At 50.6% G+C, this 24,786-nt stretch overlaps 2 protein-coding genes across 4 annotated transcripts in view; one reads left to right on the forward strand and one right to left on the reverse strand.

Moving 5' to 3' along the window:
* The first annotated feature begins 205 nt into the window (after positions 1-205).
* LOC105605921 (carcinoembryonic antigen-related cell adhesion molecule 4-like) lies at positions 206-15,845 on the forward strand. Of its 2 annotated transcripts, XM_027978383.3 has the most exons (9): positions 206-377; positions 1,270-1,629; positions 2,860-3,138; positions 4,017-4,295; positions 12,896-13,007; positions 14,185-14,213; positions 14,532-14,563; positions 15,182-15,223; positions 15,467-15,845. In XM_027978383.3, the coding sequence occupies exons 1-9, from the start codon at positions 314-316 to the stop codon at positions 15,530-15,532; spliced, it is 1,263 nt and encodes a 420-aa protein (XP_027834184.1). In that variant the 5' UTR covers positions 206-313; the 3' UTR covers positions 15,533-15,845. The 2 variants fall into 2 exon arrangements, with proteins under 2 accessions (XP_027834184.1, XP_027834185.1); XM_027978384.3 differs by lacking the exon at positions 4,017-4,295.
* LOC105605823 (carcinoembryonic antigen-related cell adhesion molecule 6-like) overlaps positions 7,592-24,786 on the reverse strand; it is a 49,050-nt gene continuing 31,855 nt past the window's right edge. The window contains exons 9-10 of one of the 2 annotated variants that reach the window (XR_009596352.1): positions 24,498-24,589; positions 7,592-20,587 (exon numbers count right to left, since the gene is read on the reverse strand). The gene's annotated coding sequence lies outside the window, so the exon portion shown is untranslated. Of the gene's footprint in view, positions 24,590-24,786 lie in introns of both variants that reach the window. The other variant, XM_042230971.2, reaches the window with a different exon arrangement.

Below are 24,786 nucleotides of genomic sequence, written 5' to 3' on the forward strand. Positions count from 1 at the left end.
AGGTGGAGAATCACTGCTCTAGAAGGCAGAGGACTCAGCAGAGTTCAGGGAATAGAAATACAGACAGAGGGGGAAGGGGGAGGGGGGCCACTAGGGAGGGAAGGAGGAGAGGGGCGGCAGGGGGCGGAGCCTGAGCAGAGACCCCGCCCCCGGGCCACGTGACCCAGCGAAGTTCTCCTGCTCCCCCGCAGGCCCAGCACAGAGCACAGAGCGGGAAGGACAGCAGAGCTCACACAAGGACGCAGGGCTTGTGAGCGTTTCTGGGGAGGAAGTTCTCCTCACAGAGAGAGGGACACAGCAGACCGCAGGCACCATGGAGCCCCCGTCAGGCCCTGCAAGCAGGCGGCATGTGCCCTGGAGCAGGCTCCTGCTGGCAGGTGAGAGGGGACAGTTTTCAGGGAGGGGACGGAGACTGGAGAACGAGAGCCTGGCTGGTCCCTGGGGGAGACAGGGCCCTGAGAGGGGACAGGGGCCTTCTGTTCAGACCTGAGGGTAGAGGGCAGCGGAACAGGGGAGGGAGGGGCTCAGCCACAGGAGACTCTGCATGAGCTAGAGCTGGCCAGGGACGGGAAGACTCAACTGCTGTAGGTATTATGTGTAATTCTTCACTGAGCAGTAACTGTTGAAGACTGATGATGATAATAACAATTTCTATCTGAGTGTCACTACAGAAAAAGACATAACCAGGACACTAAACACTGTCCTTACACGGCACCCTTAGAAACTGACAAATAAACACCAGGCTGTGGAATTCCTGGGAACTCTCCTTCCTTCATCCCCAGGTACTAATGTCTGGAGCCTGGTCCAGGCCCTGCGTTTCAAGCTGGATCAGACAAGCCCCTGCCCTCACGGCGCCCTGTGGGGAGGTAGACACACAAGCAGAGAGATGGAGAGTGTGCTGGCAGGTGCTCCAGGCGTCACGCAGGAACCGGAGCGGGGAAGGGTCAGCAGTGAGCACGGAGGGCCTTTACAGCAGCTGGTCGGGGGGAGGGTCATCTCCCAAGAGGCCCTGAATGTGAGCAGGCGTGTGAGGGCAGCGAGGGGGTGGGCCAGGGACAGCTAGGGGAGCAGAGGGAAAAACAGCCCAGAGGGGCAGAAGTGACGGGGGTCAGGCTGCTGACCTTGAACCACACACACACACAAACATACCCACACACACACCCACAGTAAGGCGGAGGGATAAAGAGACCAGCTCAGGACCCAGAGTACCATTTTTCCATTCCCCACGCAGGTCACAATAGTAATCAATTTCTCTCTCTTCCCTCCCAGTCGCACTCTTAACTTTCTGGACCCCACCCACAACTGCCCAGCTCACTGTTGAAACGGTGCCCCCCCTTGCTGCAGAAGGGTTGGATGTTCTTCTACTTGCCCGCATCGTGGAAAAGAATCCTCTAGGCTATGCCTGGTACAGAGGAGAAAGGGTAGACAACGCCCAGCTAATTGCATCGTATAGGGTAGATAATAATGCAACTACCAATGGGTCTGTATACAGCGGACGGGAGACAGTTTACCCCAACGGAACCCTGCTGATCCGGAACGTCACCCAGAGAGACACAGGACCCTACACCCAGCTCGTTACAAAGAAAAATTTACAGACAGAAATACAAACTGGACACCTCCACGTGCACCGTGAGTGCTTCCTGTCTGACCTCGAGGTGTTTGGCCAGCGGGGGCGGGGGTGGAGTGTTTCGGTTGAATTCTGTTCACACAGGACTGACAGCCCCGGAAGTTGCCCCCATCCCCCTCTGCATTATGTCCCGGGTCGGGGTTTGAACATTCAGTGCAGGACACACACTGTGGAGACAAACTCCAAAGGGTCAGAAATGCTTCCAGGAAGCCAGGCCCTGCAGACACTGTGCAGAGAGAAGGACGGGCTGATGGAGGGACTCAGCAGAGGGACAGCACTCTCAGTCTAGCCCCCTGGCCCCTCCCTGTGACCAGGACCCTGAGGAAGACCCTGCAGGACTCAGGGAAGACCCTGGCCTGAGGGCCCCAGGGATCCTCACAGAGAAGCTCAGCCCCAGGAAGCCCCTCCCAGACCCTGTCCCAGGGATCCTGCCTCCAGTGACACCGGGAAGCCTGTGCCAAATCCCTAGGCTCCTAAGCTGGTCACCAGCCAGGGCTCAGCCCCGAGAGCCACATCCGCGCAGGGGCACAGCCTGGTCCTCCTCCTGAGACTTGGCATGGAGAGCACACAGGTACAACATCCCCAGGAATCAAGCAAATGCCCTGGGGGACTTGGAGACGCCAGAGAAATCTCAGCACCCCCAGAGAGGAACAGAGGAAGGAAGACACTCCTGGCAGCTCCTTGACCCCAGGGTGCCGCCCAGGGAGCTCTCTCCCGAGGCTGGTTGATGAAACTAGGAGAGACGCCAGGTGGTCTCTGAATCCCACCCAGGTCTGTCCACCACTAAACGCTGCTGCACAGTTGACCCCCCAGGAAGCCTGTGCTTGTCGCAGACATAGAGCAGGTGGCCTCACACTCTGAGCTCAGGTCCCCATGCATTTGTCTTGCCATGCACAAGCATGCCTTATCGTTAAAGACTCTGTCTGGCTGAGAGGCGAAGGATGCCAGTTTTGTTAAAGGTGTTTCTACAGGAGACAAAGGTATAAAGAAAGGGAAAGTGTTAGTCACTCAATCATGTCCCACTCTTTGCTACCCCGTGTGCTATAGCCCAGCAAGTTCCGCTGTCCTTGGAACTCTCCAGGCAAGAATGCTGACTGGGTAGCAATTCCCATCTCCAGGGGATCTTCCCAACCCAGGGATTGAGCCCAGGTCTCCTGCACTGGCAGGCAGATTCTTTACTGTCTGAGCCACCAGGGAAACTCAGGGCAATGTTCTTTCTGTTATCTGCACAGCGGTGCTACCCTCACCCGTCATCACCAGCAACAACTCCAACCCCAGGGAGCACGAGGACACTGTGGTGTTAACATGTGGAGCTGAGACCCAGAACACCTCCTACATGTGGTGGATCAACAGTCAGAGCCTCCCCAAGGGCATGAGGCTGGAACTGTCCAAGGACAAGAGGACTCTCACAGTAGTCGCCGTGACAAGGAATGACACAGGACCCTATGTGTGTGAAGCCCGGAACCCAGTGAGTGTCAGCCGCAGTGACCCATTCACCCTGGATGTCCTCTGTGAGTAACCTCCGTTCCTAGGTGACCTGAGCTGCCCACCCAAATGCACGTTGCCAGAGGCCAATCCACACCCATCCCTCTCAGGTCCGAGTACATGGGCCATCACCCCTGGACACCCAACTGGACGTGACTTCCTGTCCCAGGCAAGTCCAGGCAGGTCCACCTTGAATGAAGCCAGGGAGGGGATGGGCTGCTCTGTGTTGGTGGCTGAGGATCACCAGAATAAGATGGGAGAAACAAATTAATGTCAGACTCACAGTGAGTGAGCATGATGGTAATGATTGCAAGTTTTTCAGACAAGCGTGTGAACAGCTCAGAAGGACCCAGGGCCCCAGTACAGACCAGGAACTTCCCTTCCCTCTGATTGCACCACGTGTGGCTTTCTGCTCTTTGCTCCAAATGGTCCGGACACCCCACCACTTCCCCCTCAGACTCCTCTGACCATCCAGAGGGGAACCTCAACCTCTCCTGCCACACAGCCTCTCACCCAGCCACACAGCGCTCCCGGCTTGTCAGTATGAGGCCCTGGCAATGCGCCCAGGTTCTCTATTCCCCAATCACAACATGTACTCTCAGGTCCTGCACTCCCTGTCTGGCCTGGATAGCACCACAGTCAGAAAACCAAGGTTCCCAGGGCTGATAGCACAGAGCTGTCCTGTACTAGAGTGTTGTCCCAGCGACCAGGCAAGGGTCCCCATGCCGTGATCTGGGGGTCAGAGGAGATGTGTGATCGTCTCTTTCCTGTTGTCATCTGAACAAAGACCCAGGGCCTTCCTCACAGTCGCCTTTACAGAGGTCACTGGGCCCGGAGACTGTGGAGGGAGCAAGGCCCAGGCCCCCGAAACACTCTCAGCAGTCACCGCCCTGTCTCTCCACAGCCCCAGTGGCACGGCCTGCCCTCCAAGCCAGCAACACCACAGTCACAGAACGCGAGGGCCCCGTGCTCCTGACCTGCCTCGCAGATGAGAATGGGGTCTCCATACACTGGTTCTTCAAAGGCCAGAGTCTCCTCCTCGCAGAGAGGATGACACTCTCTTCAGACAAGAGCACCCTCACCATAGACCCCGTCAGCAGAGAGGACACCGGGGATTATCAGTGTGAGGCCTCCAACAGGGGCAGCTCCAGCAGAAGTGAGACCCTCAGGCTGCGTGTGACCTGTGAGTGGCCATCATCGCCTCCTGTCTTAGTCGTTCAGTGGTGTCCGACTCTCTGTGACACCACGGACTTGAGCTCACTAGGCTACTCTGTCCATGGGATTTCCCAGGCAAGATCCCTGGAGTGGGTGCCATTTGCTACTCCAGGGGATCATCCTGACCCAAGGATGGAACCTGAGTCTACTGCACTGCAGGCGCTCTTCCTGTATAGGCCACCAGGGAAGCCCATTTTAACCTGGATAATCTTCCTTTATTAATTCCACCAACAATTAGCCTATCATCTCATTTCCTTCACTTCAAGCAATTGGAACATGTGCTGTCTCTCCCCTCCTCACCCCCTGATTTCTCCTGGCCCTCTGCTGTGAAGCCTCGTTGCCAAGACCTCAGGAAGCAGCGCTAAAATCAGTCGCTGGGACTTCCTGGGCAGCCCAGTGGTGAAGACTCCACCTTCCACTGCAGGGGTTGCCATGACCTCCTCCGGGGGATCTTTCCCACCCGGGACTGGGTCCCTGTGTCCTATGTCTCCTGATTAGCAGGTGGGATGTTTACCACTAGTGCCTGCTGGGAAGCCCCGGTGAGTCACAAAGGCTAACCCTCCCCTTCCTTATGTGTCCCGTGGTGTGTGGTATGCACTTTATAGAGCTTTGTGAATACGCGCCCCAGTGAAGGTGGGATCACAGCAGCTGTGTTCAGGCAGGAAGTGTCCGCATGCTAGCTGGCACTGCTGTGACTTCGGGCTTGCCAGCACACTCGACTCCACCTCCCTCCCCCTGTCTTTCTTAGTTGCGCCGTCGTCTCTACAGTGGAAGTGACACCATTTCTCCCCAGGATGGGCGGTGGTCGTGTGTGGTGAGAGATGGGGGCCTTGAGGACCGTAATTTGTGCAACATAAACGCCTACGACTGTGTGTTGTCTGTTGGTCGGTTAGGTCTCTGGTTTGCAGTGCTCTCATGACCCCTAGTTTCTCACTGAAATTCCCTCTGACTGCTGCATCCATCATTGAAAGCTGGGTGTTGTCGTGTCACTGTTGTGACCGAGCTGTTTCTCCCCTCGATGCTGTCCATTTTGATTCACAAATCTGGTGGTGTTAGGTGCATGATGCTTATAATTGTTCGATTTCCTTAGTGAATGAAACTTTTCTTGATATGTAATGTCTTACTTTGTCTCTTGTAGGCTTTTTTGATTTAGAGATTATTATATCAGACAGTCATACAGCCACCACAATTCTCTTTTTATTACTATTTGCATAGAATATCTTTTTCCCACCTTACTTCAACCTATGTCTTTGTATCTAAAGTGAGTCCCTTGAAGAGAGTATAGAGATGGGTCATAATTTTAATCCATTCTGTGATTCTGTGCCTTTAATTTGAAGGTTGAGGCTATCTATGAGTCAGATACTTCCTGATAGGAAAGAGCTTCTGCCATCTCACTACTTGGTATTTGTCCTATTAATTCCTCTATTTCTTCCTCTTTGGTAGTTAAGTGGTTTCCTTTCTTAGGTGTTGTTTTGATTCTATCTTTCCCTTTCCACATATATTTCAGTTCTTTTCTTAGGGGCTAACTTGAAGATGACAATTAATATTTTAAACATGTATCTATCTGGTTGAAATATCAACTAGGTTCTATGATGCGTAAAACAGACGAGGTGCTCCTATACATCTCCATCCCCCCGATTTTATACACATATTGTCATAAATTTCAGCCATCCTTATACAGTGTGTGTCCATTATACAGATTTATAAATATTGTTCCAAGAAATACCTTTGAAATGAGAAAGAAAAGCAAGCCATTGCAAGAAAGAAAAAAATATTGGCTTAAATGAGATAGCTACCTTGGATCACTCTTAGCACTGTCCTTTTTTCTTTAATTAGTTTTTTATTGGAGGATAATCGCTTTACAGAATTCTGTTTTTTCCGTCAAACCTCAACATGAATCAGCCATAGGCGTACATTTACCCCTCCCTTTGGAACCTCCCTCCCCATCCCCTCAAAGCTGATACACAGCCGCTGTCTGAGTTTCCTGAGCCATACAGCAATTTCCCCTTGGCTATCTGTTTTGCATACGGTAATGTCAGCTTCCACGTTACTCTTTCCACACATCTCACCCTCTCCTCCTCTCTCCCCGTGTCCATAAGTCTGTTCTCTATGTCTGTTTCTCCATTGCTGCCCTGTAAGTAAATTCTTCAGGACCATTTTTCTAGATTCCGTATATATGCGTTAGAATACGGTATTTATCTTTCTTTTTCTGGTTTACCTCACTCTGTATAATAGGTTCTAGGTCCATCCACCTCATTAGAACTGACTCAAAGGCGTTCCTTTTTGTGGCTGAGGTTACTCCATTGTGTCTGTGCACCACAATTTCTTTATCCATTCATCTGTCAATGGACATCTAGGTTGCTTCCACGTTCCGGCTCTTGTAAATAGTGCTGCAATGAACAATGGGTTACAGGTGTCTTTTTCAGTTTTGGTTTCCTCGGGATATGTGCCCAGCTGTGGGATTGCTGGGTCATATGGTGGTTTTATTCCTAGTTTTTAAAGGAGTCTCCATTCTATCTTCCATAGTGGCTGTATCAATTTACATTCCCACCAACAGTACAAGAGCGTTCCCTTTTCTCACACCGTCTCCAACATTTATTGTTTGTCGACTTTTTGATGATGGCCATTCTGACTGGTGTGAAGTGATGTCTCATTGTAGTTTTGATTTGAATTTCTCTAAGAATGAGCCATGTTGAGCTTCTTTTCATGTGTTTGTTAGCCATCTCTATGCACCCTAGATAGCATATTCAAAAGCAGGGACATTACTCTGATGACTAAGGTCCGTCTAGTCAAGGCTATGGTTTTTCCAGTGGTCATGTAAGGATGTGAGAGTTGGACTGTGAAGAAAGCTGAGCGCCGAAGAATTGATGCTTTTGAACTATGGTGTGGAGAAGACTCTTGAGAGTCCCTTGGACTGCAAGGAGATCCAGCCAGTCCATTCTGAAGGAGATCAGTCCTGGGATTTCTTTGGAAGGAATGATGCTAAAGCTGAAACTCCAGTACTGTGGCCACCTCATGAGAAGAGTTGACTCATTGGAAAAGACTCTGATGCTGGGAGGGATTGGGGTCAGGAGGAAAAGGGGACAACAGAGGATGAGATGGTTGGATGGCAACACTGACTCGATGGGCATGAGTCTGAGTGAACTCTAGGAGTTGGTGATGGACAGGGAGGCCTCCCATGCTGCGAATCATGAGGTCGCAAAGAGTTGGACACGACTGAGCAACTGAACTGACTGACTGATGTCTTCTTTGGAGAAGTGTCTGTTTAGGTCTTTTTCCCACTTTTTGATTGGGTTGGTTTTTTTTTTTTTTCTGGTATTGAGTTGTATGAGCTGCTTGTATATTTTGGAAATTAACCCTTTGTCAGCTATTTAATTTGCTAGTATTTTCTCCCATTCTGACAGCTGTATTTTCACCTTGCCATCAAAGGTCCGTCTAGTAAAGGCTATGGTTTTTCCTTGGTCATGTATGGATGTGAGAGTTGGACTGTGAAGAAGGCTGAGCGCCGAAGAATTGATGCTTTTGACCTGTGGTGTTGGAGAAGACTCTTGAGGGTCCCTTGGACTGCAAGGAGATCCAACCAGTGCATTCTGAAGGAGATCACTCCTGGGATTTCTTTGGAAGGAATGATGCTAAAGCTGAAACTCCAGTACTTTGGCCACCTCATGCGAAGTGTTGATTCATTGGAAAAGACCCTGATGCTGGGAGGGATTGGGGTCAGGAGGAGAAGGGGACGACAGAGGATGAGATGGCTGGATGGCATCATGGACTCGATGGACGTGAGTCTAAGTGAACTCCGGGAGTTGGTGATGTACAGGGAGTCCTGGCATGCTGCGATTCATGGGGTCGCAAAGAGTCGGACATGACTGAGCAACTGAACTGACCTGAACTGGTATTTTTCTTTGCTGTGTAAAAGCTTTTAAGTTTAATCAGGTCCCACTTTTTTGCTTTTGTTTTTATTTCCATGACTCTAGGAGGTGGGTCATAGAGGATCTTGCTTTGGTTTATGTCATCGAGTGTTCTGCCTATATTTTCCTCTAAGAAAATTATAGTTTCTGGTCTTATATTAAGGTCTCTAAACCATTTTGAGTTTGTGTGTGGTGTTGGGAATTGTTCTAATTTCATTGTTTTACCTGTAGCTGTCCAGTTTTCTCATCACCGTTTATTGAAGAGGCTCTCTTTGCCCCATTCTATATTTTTTCCTTCTTTGTGAAAAAACAAAACAAAACAAAACAGGGTACCCATAGGTGCCTGGGTTTATTTGGGGCCTTTCTGTCTTGTTTCATTGGCCTATGTTTCTTTCTATGTATGGTACTGGCACACAAAAAATCATGTCTTTTTGTGTGCCAGTGCCATACTGTCTTGATGACTGTAGCTTTGTAGTATAATCTGAAGTCAGGAAGGTTGATTCCTCCTGCTCCATTCTTCTTTCTCAAGACTGCTTTGGCTATTTGGGGTCTTTTGTGTTTCCATATGAATTGTGACTTTTTTTGTTCTAGTTCTGTGGAAAATGTCATTGGTAGTTTGATAGGGATCACATGGAATCTGTAGATTGCATTTGGTAGTATCATCATTTTCACAGTATTGGTTCTTCGTACCAGGAACAAGGAGTATCTCTCCATCTGTTTTTGTCGTCTTTGATTTCCTTCATTAGTGTCTTATACTTTTCTGGGTACAGTTCTTTTGTCTCCTTAGGTAAGTTTATTCCTAGATATTTAATTCTTTTTGTTGTAATGATGAATGGGATTGATTCCTTAATTTCTCTTTCTGATTTTTCAATGTTAGTTTATAGAAATGCAAGTGGTTTCTGTGTATTGATTTTTTATTTGCAACTTTGCTAAATTCACTGATTAACTCTAGTAATTTTCTGCTTTAGGGTTTGCTGTGTACATTATCCTGTCATCTGCAAACAGTGAGAGCTTTACTTCTTTTCCCATCTGTATTGTCTGTTTTAACCTCTCCTTTTTCATTTCTAATTTTGTTGATTTGATTCTTCTGTTTTTTTCCTTGATGAGTCTGGCTAAAAGTTTGTCAATTTTATTTTCTCAAAGAACGACCTTTTAGTTTTATTGCTCTTTACTATTGTTTCTTTCATTTCTTTTCATTTATTTCTGCTCGGATCTTGATGATTTATTTCCTTCTACTAATTTTGGGGTTTTTTGTTCTTCTTTTCCAGTTGTTTTATGTGTAACGTGAGGTAGTCTATTCAATGTTTTTCTTGTTTCTTGAGGTAGGATTGTATTGTTATCAACTTCCCTCTGAGAACTGGTTTGGATTATAAGAGACTATTATGAAAACTATATGGCAATAAAATGGCCAACCTGGAAGAAATGGACAGATTCTTAGAAAAGTTCAGTCTTGGACTGAACCAGGAAGACTGGTTCAGTCTTCCTGACTCAACCAGGAAGAAATAGAAATCACAAACAACCCCATTACAAGCACTGAAATTGCAGCTGTGATCAAAAATCTCCCAAAAAAGAAAAGTCCAGGACCAAATGGCTTCACAAGAACATTCTCTCAAACATTTAGAGAAGAGCGAATGCCTATCCTTCTAAAACTCTTTCAAAAAATTGCAGAGGAAAGAACACTTCCAATTTTATTCTATGAGGCCACCATTACTCTGATACCAAAACCAGACAAAGACAACACTAAAAAAGAACACTATGGCCAATATCACTGATGGGCAGAGACGCAGAAATCCTCAACAGAATTTTACCAAACAGAATTCAGCAACACATCAAGAAGTTTGTAAGCCATGATCAGGTTGGGTTTATTCCAGTGATGCAAGGATTCTTCAATATATGCTAAGCAATCAATGTGATATATCATATTAACAAATTGAAAGATAAAAACCATGTGATCATCTCAATAGATGCAGAAGAAGCCTTTGACAAAATTCAGCACCCATTTATGATGACAACTCTTCAGAAAATGGGCATAGAAGGAACCTACCTCAACATACTAAAGGCCACATATGAGAAGCCTACAGCAAACATTATTCTCAACGGTGAAAAACTGAAAGAATTCCCCCTAAGATCAGAAACAAGACAAGGGTGTCCACTTCCACTATTATTATTCATCATCGATCTGGAAGTCCTAGCTACAGCAGTCAGAGAAGAGAAAGAAATAAAAGGAATCCAGATGGGAAAGGAAGTAAAGCTCTCACTGGAATGTATTTTTCCATCCTCTCGCTTTCAGTCTGCCTGTGTCTTTAGGTGTGAAGTGGGTTTCTGGTGGACCGCGTATATATGGGTCTTGTGTTTGTATCCATTCAGCCAGTGTGTCTTTTGGTTGGAGCTGCCGCCGATCAGGTGTTTCGCTGTCCGTGTCCGTGTTCGGCGTGGATCTGTATATTCTTCTCCGCTGGTCGGGTCCTCCTCTCCACTCTCAGCTGGTGTTCTGCATGCACTTCTGTCTCTGAAGGTGTGTTCCTGATGCATCTGTGCAGAGAGACGTACTCCACGTCCCCCACCTTGGTCTTCTCCTGACCACTGTTCTTTATACATTCCTGTGGCTTTGAGTTACTGTCCAGTGTTTGAACAGTCATCTTAAAGGATCCTCTTTACGTTTCATATGAGGCATGTCTCCGAGGAATAAAGTCCCTTGACTATTGTTTATCTACGAAAGTCTTAATTTGAGCTTCATTGAAGAAGACTTTTTCTGGGCATTGCTTTCCTGGTTGAAATCTTTCATGTAGGACTTAATTCAGTCATCCCAATATCTTCTGGCCCCCAGTCTCTGATGTGAAATTTGCTTTTCACCTTGTTGAAGATCCACTGTAAGTGATGAGCCACTTCTCTCTTGCAGCTTTAATCATTTCCTCTTTCCCTCAGTATTTCAGCAATTTGACTAAATTGTGTCAAAACATCTGTATCGTGAAAGATTCTTTTGTGGAGTTCCAAACCACCCTTGATAGGTAATCTCCCATCCTTTAATTTTAAACATTTTTTTCACTGCTTTCCTCTCTCTTTCTACTTCAAAAACTGCCATTCTGCACGTTTGTTCACTTGATGGAGTTCTGCATAATACTTTGCCTGGAGTCACCAGTCCTCATTGTTTTTTTTTCCTTTCTAATCCCCAGTCTGAATAATTTCTTTTTTTTTTTTCCTACACGTTCATGGGTTCTTTCTTCTACCTGCTCAAATGTGCTGAGGAATCACCCTTCCAAGTTACTGTTTTCACTTCTTACACTTCAGCTCCAGATTTTCTTCAACCCTGTTTAAATAATTTAACAACGAGGAAGAAAACATCTTTCTTGAGAAGCAGGTTCTCCTTAGACCTGCCCAGTATGGAGACAGCCATCCCCTCACACTGAGGACTCCAGTGCTTTAGACATGGACCTTGATTATCTAGCTAGCTGAGTCAGTCTCAGACAAGCACATTAGGAGTAGAAACCAGAACAGAGAGGAGGCTAGTTTTGGACGCTGAGAAGGAAGGCTCATCTCTCGGAGCTCTCAGGTGGGATCAGCCAAAGAACTGGACTTGTCCTCAAGTTTGATGTCCCCTCTTCCCTCTCTAGGGCCTTCACAGGTGGGGCTAGTGGTAAACAACCAAAGAACCTGCCTGCCAGTGCCTATCCCTGAGACTAAGAGATGCAGGTTCGAAACCTGGGTCGGGAAGATCCCCTGGAGGAGGAAATGGCAACTCACTCCAGTATTCTTACCTGGAGAATTCCATGGACAGAGGCATCAGTCCAAGTGATCTGGAACCACAGGGGAAGGTCATGCTCTTCGGTAGTCAGTCCCTACCTCTTAGAAAGCCCATGAGCATTCCAGTCCAGGCGCAAACAGATCAGGTGACATGGGGACAGGCATCCAGTGGTCAGTGAATTGATGAGCGGAGTTTACAGCTCCCTGAGAAGGCGATGCTGCCCCACACAGTCAACAGTGTCAGGACAGAGGATGCAGGATCCCCCCAGTGTAGAGTCTCCCCACCGTCAGAGTCTGCAGATGAGACCCCAACTCCCCAGCTGAGCACTCTAAGTGACCCTCAGCACCTCTACACCTTCCCTGGTGATTTCACAGGAAGTGGGTGTGTAATGAATGCAAATGATGAGAATGTGGTCTCCTTTCAGAGCCTGTAGAACAATGTGTCCAATTAATTGTTCAAAACTTAGCTCATCTTGTCGTAGTTTGGGTATTATTTGTGAGAGTTGTTTGACTGTGGGCAACACACTGGATCTTGTGCCTCAGTTTCCTCATCTTAAACCTGGAGAAGAACAGCTGGATTTTAGGGCTGTTCAGAGGCTGTTCACCAGGAAGTTGATGCGATTAAAATCCTTCTCCGCGTCCCTCCACAGAGGAAAGTGAACAGGACATGGAACTGGCTACAGTGAGAGAATGGAGAGTTAGAGCAAACCCAGGGTTTCAAATCTGATAAAGAGGAAACTGATGCAACCACGTGCGGTGGGAGAGTCAGGAGGACACCGTGATGACAAAACAGACAGCCACACAGGCCTCAGATCATTTCCTTCCTCATAACCAGGCCCTCTCCTGGAAGACTCCTCTTGGTGTTCCCTCCAGTGAACTCGGACCCCATTTCCCCTCTCTCTTTCTCTTCTGCTTTCAGGGAGAGAAAACAGCCGAGCCCTCGGTGTGGGGGCCATTACTGGCATCGTGATTGGGGTCCTGCTTGTGCTGACGCTGCTAGCTGTCCTGGGGTGTTTCATTTTCCTTCACAGGTACAGTGGCATTCCCAGATACTGCTCCTGCCCCAGGTTAACCCTAGTCCTAGAAGAAGGACACCCCATCCTCCAGTTTCCGGCCTGGATCTCCAGGACCTCCCCACTTCCCCACAGATATTCTCTCTCGTCCTTCAGTTCCTGCCTCACCTGGTATTGACCTGTGGGAGCTTCCTTAACACCGTGCTCATTTATTTTGTTAATTAGTCCCGAAGTTGTGTCCATCTCTTTTGCCACTCCATGGACCGGAATTTCCAGGCAGGAATACTGGAGTGGGTTGCCATTTGCTTCCCCAGGGGATCTTCCTGACCCAGGGATCGAACCCCCGTCCCCTGCATTGGCAAGCAGGTTCTTTATCTCTGAGCCACCAGGGAAGCCTCATCTATCAGTTAACACAACTAAGACCCCTGCATGTCCTAGTTTCCTATATGTAGGCTGGCAGGTAGTAAGTACTCAGAAAAAGGTACCTCTTCCTGTATATTTAAATCCAGCTACTCTATGAGGGGCAGTCACGGGGCCAGGGTCTGCGGGGCATCCTGACCAAGGTCACGCTTGGCCAGAGAGTGGAAGTCTGGACAGGCCAGGTGGGGTCAAACGCCCCCAGCTGGCAGATGCGTTAACAACAGCCCCGGATCATGAGTCAGAATATCGTGCCGGGTCAGCGGGTGGTGGGATGTCTTTACACTTCAGGTCCAGGTGATGGAGACAGAGGACAAGGCCGCTGTCACATTTCAGCAGCTCCTGGGTGAGGGCAGGGGGCCACAGCAGCGACACTGCCCTCAGTGAGACCCCAGAGTCAATGGCTTCCCTTTCCTCCCCACGCACTGGCCCTGCTCTCTCCATAAGCATGATGCATCCACTCAGACAAAGCTCTGGATGGATAGATGCCTTTCCCAGAGCCCTGGTCCCTTCAGTGGCCACTTCCTTCTGAACCCTATTAGCCTATGGTCCTGCCCCTCTGGACTCAGGGCAGATACGGCTTTGTAAGGACTTTCCTCAGCCTCCTTGCTGGGCCCTCCCCTCTAAGCGGCCTTGGTGGAGAAAGGAGGTGTCTAGCCCCTGCTTGGACGTGGGGATCCTCCTGTCCCATGTTTTAATACCAAAGCCTTGACCTCCCTCTACACTCCTCATAAATAAGCCTATTTTTCTTTCCTACCCCCGGCTGCCTGCACAACAGAGGGAAGTGGCCCCCAGCGTCCACCTCAGGTGAGTGTCTGTTCAGCCCAGCACAGCGGGGTGCCCCGGGCAGGCCCTGCCCTGTCTGTTCCTACCTGCCTCCCCCAGGGTCTCTGGCCCTTTCTCTGGGGCTTCAGCACAGGGGCCCCAACTGGCTAGTCTGCTTGTCCTGTGGCTTATAATCCTGGGAGGCTCCCTTGCCCTCACTGGGGCCTGAAATTGCCAGAGTGTCTCTCCATTGGTGGGGATCTTTCTCCCATGGTTCTCAGGAGGTAGACTCTCAGCCTCTCCTGAGAGAATGGGCTGAGCTTCCTCACATGCTTGGTGGTAACTCCTGTCTCCTCCCAGGACGTGGTCCCTCTGGCAGCTCTGTCTCCCAGGTGAGTACATCCCTTCCTTGTCTCTTCTCCCCAGCGTCCCCGATCACAGGCTCAGGGCAGCGGGACTGTCCAACCCTGACGCACTGTGCAGACCCCTTTCACTCGAGGGTAGTTGAAAGTCGCTCAGCCGTGTCCAGCCTTTGTGACCCCATGGACTGTAGGCCGCCAGGCTCCTCTGTCCATGGATTTCTCCAGGCAAGAATACTGGATTGGGTTACCATTGCCTTCTCCAGGGGATCTCCCTGACCCAGGGATCGAGCCTGGGTCTCCCACATTGCAGGCAGATTCTTTGCCTTCTGAGCCACCAGGGAAGCTTGTAAGAGTAGTTAGGAGATGGCAAGACCCACCAAGCTGGGAGCTGGATCCACTTCAGGAACGTGACCACCCACCACCTTATCCAGAGGCTGCCCTGGTACCCTCACTTGACCTCAGGAGAACCTTGTAGTCGAGCCAGGAAGAGTGTGGGCACTGGATCATCAGTCAAGGGAGCCAGGCTAACAAGGGTGGGAAACAGAGCCCAGACAAGATTTAGGGTGGGGGCTGCAGGCTTGGAGATGTCTGCTCAGGAGAAATGATTCTCCTTCCCTCTCCTCTGATGCCCACTTTCTCCATGCCCAGGCCTCCCTACCTGATGCCAGGCCACCAGCTCCTATCTACCAGGTGAGTGTGGGAATCTAGGTTCTGGTCCCATAAGCCCAAGGGGCAGAGGAAAAGCCCCCTACACACCTGGCTGTGTTTGAAGGTCCACGAAATAGCAGGAAAAATGGAAAGGGGACAAAGGGGAGGTGGGTCTGGACCAAAAACCTCTGACAAACAGACCGTGGGTGACCCGGGGCTGGGAAGCCCATGGGAAGCCATCTGAGAAGGTTACATGAGCTTAGAGGCGTCGGTTTTCTTTTGCAGGAATTAGTATGCCCGAACACAGATGTTTACTGTCATATCAGCCACAAAGCAGATGTGGGTCCTTAGTTCCTCCAGACACGTCTCCTTAACAGACTGTGGGAAAGAGCTTACCTGAGACCCAAGACCTGAGTGAGGTGAAGAGGAAGAGCCTGAGGCAGAGAACCAGCTCTGAGACCTGAGGCTATTCGGAAACCTGGGCCCAGGCTCAGGGTCGATTCCTGGAGACCCTGACAGGATGCCCTGAACCCTGATGGACCAGAACTCAGGCTGTGATTCCCACAGTTGGAGGAGGTTTCAACAGTCAAGTGACTGGGCCCGTGACCCACTGTGGACCACCAGAGAGATCTGAATAAAGAGCACTTTCCTTCTGGCTGCAAAATATAGTGCCCCTGGGTCCTGTCCAGCAAGAAATTCACCTGAATCTCTGCTCCGGTCTCTCCATGGTTCCTCAGGGAACGCATTAGCTCTAGTTACCTGACCTCCCCTTCTATTCCCTGGGGGGAAGGAAGGGGAAGATTGTGAGAATGGAGGGAGGGGGCATGCTAACAGGAAAGGAGGGTCACCAGACCCTTCGCAGCCACGTGGGCATCGGCAGTCCTGACACTGCCCTGGGGTCCCAGACAGCTCCCAGTGCCTGCTCACCTGGCATGGGGTCTCTGGAGCACAGATTTGGGACCATCTGAGACCCACTAGAACCTGAGTCAGGAAGGACAAGGCGTGGGTGAGACAGCTATTATGGATGAGGCCTCTTTGCAGCCTCTTGGTGTCCTGAGCCCTCTGGCCCTCCTCTCAAGGCCCTCGTGGCCCTGACTGGTGCTGCCTCAAATGAGTTTTTCAGTTGCTAAGTTGTGTCTGAGTCTTTGGGACCCCATGTATTACAGCACACCAGGCTTCCCTGTCCTTCACTATTCCCCGGAGTTTGCTTCAACTAATCTCCACTGAGTCAGCGAGGGGACAGGAATTTAATCTGTCCCTAGATATGGGATCCAGAATGCCTTCTCTCTCCATGGGTTTCTGTTGCTTCCCTAAGGGCCTAGGCCCTGAGGACACCATTCCCTCCGGGGCGATAGAGGAGCAACCAGGGTCCCCAAAGTAAGAGGGACTCAGAAGCCATGCTCTGAGGAAAGTCTTCCCAGGAACTTCCCGAGACCTCTGTCCACTTCCTGCTGGTTTCCACTCTGGTTTTTGATGCAGATCATGAGCCTGCTCCCAACACACACACACACACACACACACACACACACACACACACACACACACACACACACACACACACACACACACGATCCTCAGGCTCTACCGAAAACTCAGCATGGCTACCGTGGCAAAGGGCCCACCTGTCCCCTCCTCAAAGTGTCCCAATGGCCTCCCCACCTGGATCTCACCTGCAGCCCCCACCACACACCTGGGCTAGCAGTTCTCACTGTCTCCCTGAGGCCCCTGTGGTAGGTGCTGTTCTCATATAGGTCCTTGGGGTAGGTGACACACTCACACACATGTAGCAGGCGTGTGCACAGGGCACAGAGCCCACAGAAGAAAGGAGCTCAGCCAGTGCCAGTGCCATGTGTGCTGAGATGAGATGGGAGGCAGGAGAGACCGCCTGCAAAGCTTCCGGTCATGACTGAGGTCTAAATTACTCCTATCCCCCTGCACACAGTCTTGGATAAGACAAGGTGACACCTCTTGGTGTTCCTTATTGTTCTGTAACAAGTGACCAGAAATTTAGTGGCACAAATCAAGGTGTCAGTATGACTCTGTTCTTTCTGGATTCTACAGACCGTTCATTTCTTTGCCTTTCCAAGCTGTGAGAGGCTGCCTGCTTTCCTGGGTTCATGGCCCCTCCTCCATCTTCAAAGCCAGCAGTGGAGCATCTTGAAGCTTCCCAAGCTCTCCTTCCATCACCCCATCTCCTCTGGCTCTGCCTCTCCTGCCTTAGAACATTATGAATGTATTGGACTCAGCCCAATACATTCCCCACCATAATCTTCAAGTCACCCCACCATATCTCCCATATTCCCCACCCACGTGATCTGGATTTTATCTCTGGTTTCCTTCATCATGGGGCACATTTCTCGGATTGTGGGCTTGAAGTTTGAACATCTCTTAGGGTTCTGAGCTCTGCCTACTACTCCTCTCAAGGCTGGTTTCATCAACTTCCCTCACTGCCTTCTGCTCTGGGCAGCTTGGACTTTGTCTTGCTGGTGTGGTGTCAAGTCCTGCCATGACGTCCACAGCAATCTCACTGGCCCTGAGCCCTGGAGATCGAGGCCAGTCCACAATCCCTGCAGCTCTCCCCACCTCTTCTTTCCTGTGAAGTGAACGTTGATCAGTCTGTCCAACTCTTTGCAACCCCATGGACTGTAACCTTCCAGGCACATCTGCCATGGGATTCTCCAGGCAAGAATACTGGAGTGGATAGCCATTGCCATCTCTGTAGGCTCATCAAACCCAGGTCTCCCGCATGCAGGATGGTTCTTTACTGTCTGAGCCACCACAGAAGCCTCTTCTTTTCTAGCAATGCCCAGTTTTTCAGAATGAAAAGAAAGCAGATGTGACTCAAAGACCACAACTCCCACGTCTCCAGGTGGCCTGTGTTCATCGGCACCATGGACAGTGTCTCTGCTGTGCTCAGCCCCTGGGCTGCAGCAAGAAGGGCTCAATGGGAAGGGACAGCTGGATATCCTGCCCATTTCTATTCTATGACAAAGATGAACATGGTAGAATGTGTTCACGGATAACCCACTTTGCTCCAGTTTATGAATCGGGAGCACTTACTCCTGTCTGTATATTAGCTGTAGCTACACCCATGATAACTCCCGGGTGAATGATCCTGCACCCAGAGGGTGTCCTCAAGGAGGCTGAGAACTAACTCTGTCCTCTCAGAGTATCTCCCCGCCGCTGAGTGTCAGGTAACTGGCTTGTCTACAATTTGGAGGGAACGTTTCATGATTAAGTCCTGACTCTCGGTACCTGACCCTGGAGACAGCCATCACCTAGCCTGGAGGCCCCCTGAGCACAGCCTCCTCTTCCCTCATTCTCCAAATGATCACCCCTCCCCCACGGAGCAAGGCTGAGCAGAACGCCTGGGCTACCCACTCAGCTCCTCCAGTCTGAGCCTCAAGCCTTGTGTCAGAGCTTTTGCCATCTCTCCATGCTTCCAACAGAGCAAGGGTCCTGCTGAAAACAAGTGGGGCCTGAAGACCAGTCTCCAGGGTACAATCCGTCACCTGAGGACTCATCTGTCTGCCTGTGAACCCCAGGGAAGACAAGGAACTAGGGCTCCCACAGTCACCCCAAACTTCCTCTTCACCATAAATATACCATTGACAGGGGTAACTCTGACACCCAAACCCAGCACTATACTTCCCAAGGACTCAGGTCTAACCCATCCAGCATCCCTAACTGTCATGCAAAATGCTCGAGATACCCAGTATAATAGTCATGTGGGTCCCAGGTGCCTCCCTTATCTTCCATGGGGACAGACTCTGCAGGAATCACCCGGGCTCAGGTGCACCACGTGTGGAACCATGGTGTGTAAATGGAGCAGCAGAGGGAGCTACTGAGGGTATCTCAGGGGTCCTGGCATCTGGCCAACCACAGAGGCACAGCCACAGGACTTCGTGAAAAGATGGATAAAAGGATGGGTAGGGGATAAAGGAGGGATTGGGTGTGCCAGAGGGATGGACGTATGGATACGGGTGCTGTCTCCTCACAGGATTTTTCCGGAAAGGGTGAGGATGTTGGAAGTGAACATTTTCCTATACTCCCCATGCAAACGCAGTTTAGTGGATACGGTGGCATTCAATGTGCACACAGGTTGACCAGGACTCCAGTTCTAAGAGGATCCCTGAGCTGGAAGCTCGGACATGGAAGGATTCACCTGTCCTGCTTCTGCTGAGTCCACTGGCCAGCTCCAGGCCTAGGGTAGGGAGCTGCGTACCTGTGTGTCGAATGAATGAGCCCCTGGATCATACTCCACGGGGGCCGAGATTTGTGGTGAGGATGTTCACTGCAGAGCAGATGGCCAGTGTGAAAGGCGTGATGCTCTCTAGTGGCTATTCCAGACTGAAAACAAATTTGCAGTGAAGTCACCCGGATGGCAGAGCAGGCCCTCAGCCTGTGGAAAATCAGTGTTTCAGTGGTGCTCTGGGTGTTTGAGAAAGAAGGGCATGAAAAGAAGATCTGACAACCTCGGGAACAACATTTAATTCTGAACTACTCTTAGGAAACTTATTATTATTTTTTTAATTTCTGGCTGCACTGGCTCTTCATTGTTTTCCACCAGTTTCCTCTAGTGCGATGAGCAGGGGCTACTCTTCGCTGCGATGCGCCGGCTTCTCATCGTGGTGGCTTCTTTCCTCCCGAGCATGGGCGCTCGGCAAGCACACTTCAGACGCTGAGTCTTGTGGGCTGTAGAGCACAGACTCAGCAGTTCTGACGCATGGCCTTAGTTGCTCAGAAGCATGAGAAATCGTCCTGACCAGGGATGAAACCCGGTCCCGCGCTCTTACAGGCAGATTCCTATCCACTGAGCCACCAGGAAAGTCCTCTAAACAATGTTTAACTTGTAGGTAGACACTGGATCATCATGGCCGCCCCACACAAGAGGTTTTCCTGGATATCTGCTGCCCACAAGTGTCGGGCCTCCTCAATATTCAACATTCCACACCCGAGGTGTGCATTTTATCAATTGATGAACCCACGTGAACACATGAACATTACCCAGCTTCCATAGCTTCCATTAGGGTTCACACTTGGTGCCGTAACTTGCGTGGGTTTGAGCAAGTAATCAGCAGCAGCATGGGCTTCCCCTGTGGCGCCGTGGTAAAGATCCTCCTGCCAGTTCAGGAGACCCAGGTGTGATTTCTGGCTCAGGAAGATCTCCTGGAGAAGAAATGGCAACCCACTCCAGTGTTCTTGCCTGGGAAATCCATGGATAGAGGAGCCTGGCAGGCTCCAGTCCATGGGGTCACGGGAGAGTTACACATAACTTAGCAACTAGAACAACCGCAAAGTCAGGAAGAGTCCTGCTGCCCAAGTCACACCAGCAGGGCTAGTGAGCACAGAGCAGGTGGTTGTGAGTCTGCAGGGCTAGTGAGCTCAGAGCAGGTGGTTGTGTGCCTGTAAATTCAAAAAGGATGACGTACATCACTTGTTTATTTCAGTTCAGTTCAGTTCAGTTCACTCGCTCAGTCGTGTCCTACTCTTTGCGACCCCATGAATCGCAGCATGCCAGGCCTCCCTGTCCATCACCAACTCCCGGAGTTCACTCAGACTCAGTGATGCCATCCAGCCATCTAATCCTCGGTCATACCCTTCTCCTCTTGCACCCAATCCCTCCCAGCATCAGAGTCTTTTCTAATGAGTCAACTCTTTGCATGAGGTGGCCAAAGTACTGGAGTTTCAGCTTTAGCATCATTCCTTCCAAAGAACACCCAGGACTGATCTCCTTCAGAATAGACTGGTTGGATCTCCTTGCAGTCCAAGGGACTCTCAAGAGTCTTCTCCAACACCACAGGTCAAAAGCATCAATTCTTCGGCACTCAGCCTTCTTCACAGTCCAACTCTCACATCCATACATGACCACAGGAAAAACCATAGCCTTGACTAGACGGACCTTAGTCAGCAAAGTAATGTCTGCTTTTGAATATACTGTCTAGGTTGGTCATAACTTTACTTCCAAGGAGTAAGTGTCTTTTAATTTCATGGCTGCAATCACCATCTGCAATGATTTTGGAGCCTCCCCAAAATTACCCATACTCAAATATGGAAACCTCGTGTGTGTGGTGGCCATGATGATCCAGTGTCTCCTACAAGTTCAGCATTGTTTAGAGGACTTTTCCGATGGCTCAGTGGATAGGAATCTGCCTGCCAAAGCACGGAACATGGGTTTGATCCACTACCCTCACTTTCGCTGTGAAACTGAAGCTACTATAAAAAATAACCTTTAAGACAACTGAACTACCCTGGCACGAACCCTGCTCATGCTCAAGGAAGATGGAAATTCACCTTTCACACTTCAAATATCAAAAGGTAAAAAGAAGTAAAAACAATCTAATAAATTAGAATACAAAACAGGCCATTAGATCCAAATAATTCAGTTCCTACAGTCACACAGGGTGACAGGGACACTGAGTGCAGAGCTAGCCTGCTTGATCCCTGTGTCCCTTTTGCTGAAAGAATCTCTGATCAGGGGCCTATGGAGCCACCCCACCTTCCATTCCTCCATGAAGACCAGGTCCCCTGATGGGGGCAGAGACAGAGAAGGCGGGAAGACGATATTCAGAATCACTGCAGCAGCCCTGGTCTTCCGATTCCACCTGGCCCTGCCCCATGCGGAAGACACTGACGGGGCATGGGGGAAAATGAAATGCGACCTTTTAATGTCCACATGGACCCTCTGGCACAGGCAGGACACACACACGTTTCCCCACTCTCCTTCTACTTATAGATGCTCCAGTCCTGCCCAAGGACTGAGAATGTTGCGTCTGGATCTTCTTCTACAGAGAGAAATTGGCCTGGCATCAACACAAATCTCAACCGGATGAAATCTCAGAGTGGGGTACATAAGAGAAGATCTTGGATGGGAGACATTGGAAATTCAGAGTGGGACATGATTGAGCAAAAATGATATGCAGTGTTGAAAGGGTTAGTGTAGTTCATATATGATCCTTTGCGACCTCATGTCTGTACCTGCCAGTATCCTCTGTCCCTGGGATTCCTAAAATGATATGTAAACTCTTGACATATGCTTGAGTTGTCTTAGGAGAAAACCTCCTTGAGTACTTTCCCTTCGTCACTCCCCTCCATGGCCACCAGAGGGCGGCAGAGCTCCTCCACAGTCCGGAGCCTTCACAGGGCTGCCCACCTCCTTCCCACTTAGCAGCTCCCACCGCCCAGCAGCCTCTGACCCTCACCAACCGACTCCGTCCACAGTCCTTCCCACTCTCCCAGTTCCCCACACTGGACTCTGTCAGCCGCTCCTCCCAGCCAGGCCCACCTGAAGGCCAGACACCCCTCAGGTAGCTCTGCCCTCTGAGCCCCCTGTCCCTCTCTGCTGAGGGTCTGCTCACCCTTCATGTCTCAGTCAAAAGATCACTTTCTCAGGGGTGCCCTACATGACACCCAGTCCAGCTGAGATTCCGTGACAGGCTCCGGATGCACCAGATGCTTCCCCTTCAGTCCATCCCTCCATCATAATTAGCTCCTTATTTCCAGGATTTTCTCTGCGTGTCTGTCTCCCTGTCACAAGGTCAGGTGTGTGAGCCTGGAGTCCAAGTCTATCCTATTCTCTGGAGAGCAGGACACAACCCAGGGCTGACAGGTCACACATGCTCAATAAATACTCTAATAGATAAGGGGATCTGCATAAGAGAAGCCAGAACTCACACCCCCCACCCAGTGAGACACCGAGGGGTCAGAGAATATTCCTTGTGGACACAGGGGCCCTGGCATCACAGTCGAGGAGACCTGCAAGGGCCCACAGCTCCTCCAGGGTGGGACGTTATTCCTCCTGGAGTCAGGAGTGAGGACAGGGGCCTCTTAACTGTGACGAGTCAGACCTCTGCTCATTCCCAGATAATCACACCCCCTCCCGTCTCCACTCAGGAGAATCTTCTAGTCTCCCTGGAGGGCCTGGGCTGGCAGCTTGAGTCCTAACCTGCTCTCAGAGACCTGACCTGGCTCAGACTCCTGATCCTCTACCCCAAGGGAGTCGCCACAGGGGACGGGGGAGCCCCAGCTGAACTCAGGAATTGGGGAGCAGCTCCTCATCCCAAGGTCCCTCATCTGTGGGGACACCTGGGTCTGGTCCCAGAAGACATTTCAGCCCCTCCCCATAAGGCATCGTGGGAAAGGAGGGTAATTCCGGAACAGAGGAACCCAGATTCTGCAGTTGCACCATCTCAGGGAGACTGGGGTCCCATGGGGGTCTCCCCTCCACTGACAGAGTCTCCAGGTGGAGCTGCCCCAGGTCCTGGCACTGTGGGGAGGCTGAGAGCAGACCACTGATGGGGACACAGAGAACTAGGGTGCAGGCCCAGTGCCGTGAGGTAGAGAAGGACAGGGCCTTCTGGGGTCCAGCCCACAGGCTGCCACCCTCTCCCCAAAGCCCCAGAGACCCCCTGCCGGCCCTTGCTTTGAAGCCTCAGGGACTGAGAGCTCCTCCTGAGCACATGTCCACATGGATGGATGGTTCTCCTGCCACTGAACAATGCCCATCGTCTCCCTGGGCTCACCCTGCACTGGGATGAGGTTGGGAAGCCTGGGGACCCACAGTGACCTGAACTCCGGCTGATAGCCTCTAGTCTGGAGGTCAGCGCCCACCTCTGCCCAGGGCGCACAGCCAGCTGACACCCTTTGGCCTTTGCACCCCTGTGCAGCCCGTTACATTGTCCCCAGGTCTGCTCATGACCTCCAGGGGACAATATTAGGCCAAATAGAAAATTAACAGGAAATTAACAGCTGTACTTTGTTTTGCCTAAGGAAGTGGAGAAGGAGCCTGATTTCCATCCCTCCTTCTAAACAGCGCTCTCCAACCTTAAGGGCACCAGGGACCGGTTTCATGGAAGACAATTGCGGAGTGGTGGAGATGATTTTGGGATAATTCAAGTGCATTACCATTACTGTGCACTTATGCCTATTATTATTACATCAGCCTCACCTCAGGTCATTAGGCGTTAGGCCTGGGGACCCCTCCTTTAACAGACCTTCAGAGCCCCTCCTGGATGCCCCCACTACACTGCCCAACCTTCTAGGGGCCTCTGGGCACCCATGCCAGCTCCCATCCCTGCCTGCAAGCCACCCATGGGAAAGATCACAGCGACCTCACAAAGATCAGCCAGGGTGACAGAGGAGGCCCTGGAATGGCAAGGAGGACTTGCACAGTTTCTGAACCAAGGCTCAGGCAACAGACACACAGAGGGAGAGTCTCCCGGAACTTGACCCAAGGACCAGGGAGCCCAGAGTCAGCCCACCCTCAGCACCAGGTCCCTCTCTTCCCAGGAAACACAGGAAAGCTTTCCCTTCTCACCTGCCAACTGCAGCTCCTCCTGACACCCGGTTCTGGGTCTCTGTTCCTGGAGAAGGTAATGGCAACCCTCTTCAGTTCTTGCCTGGAGAATCCTGTGGAAGGAGAAGCCTGGTGGGCTGCTGCCCATAGGGTCGCACAGAGTCGGACACAACTGAAGAGAATTAGCACGCAAGCATGCATTGGAGAAGGAAATGGCAATCCACTCCAGTACTCTTGCCTGGAGAGTCCCAGGGAGGGAGGATCCCGCTGGGCTGCTGTCTATGGGGTCACACAGAGTCAGACACGAATG

This window comes from Ovis aries, chromosome 14 (assembly GCF_016772045.2).
Source record: "Ovis aries strain OAR_USU_Benz2616 breed Rambouillet chromosome 14, ARS-UI_Ramb_v3.0, whole genome shotgun sequence".
In the NCBI taxonomy this organism is placed as follows: Eukaryota; Metazoa; Chordata; class Mammalia; order Artiodactyla; family Bovidae; genus Ovis; species Ovis aries.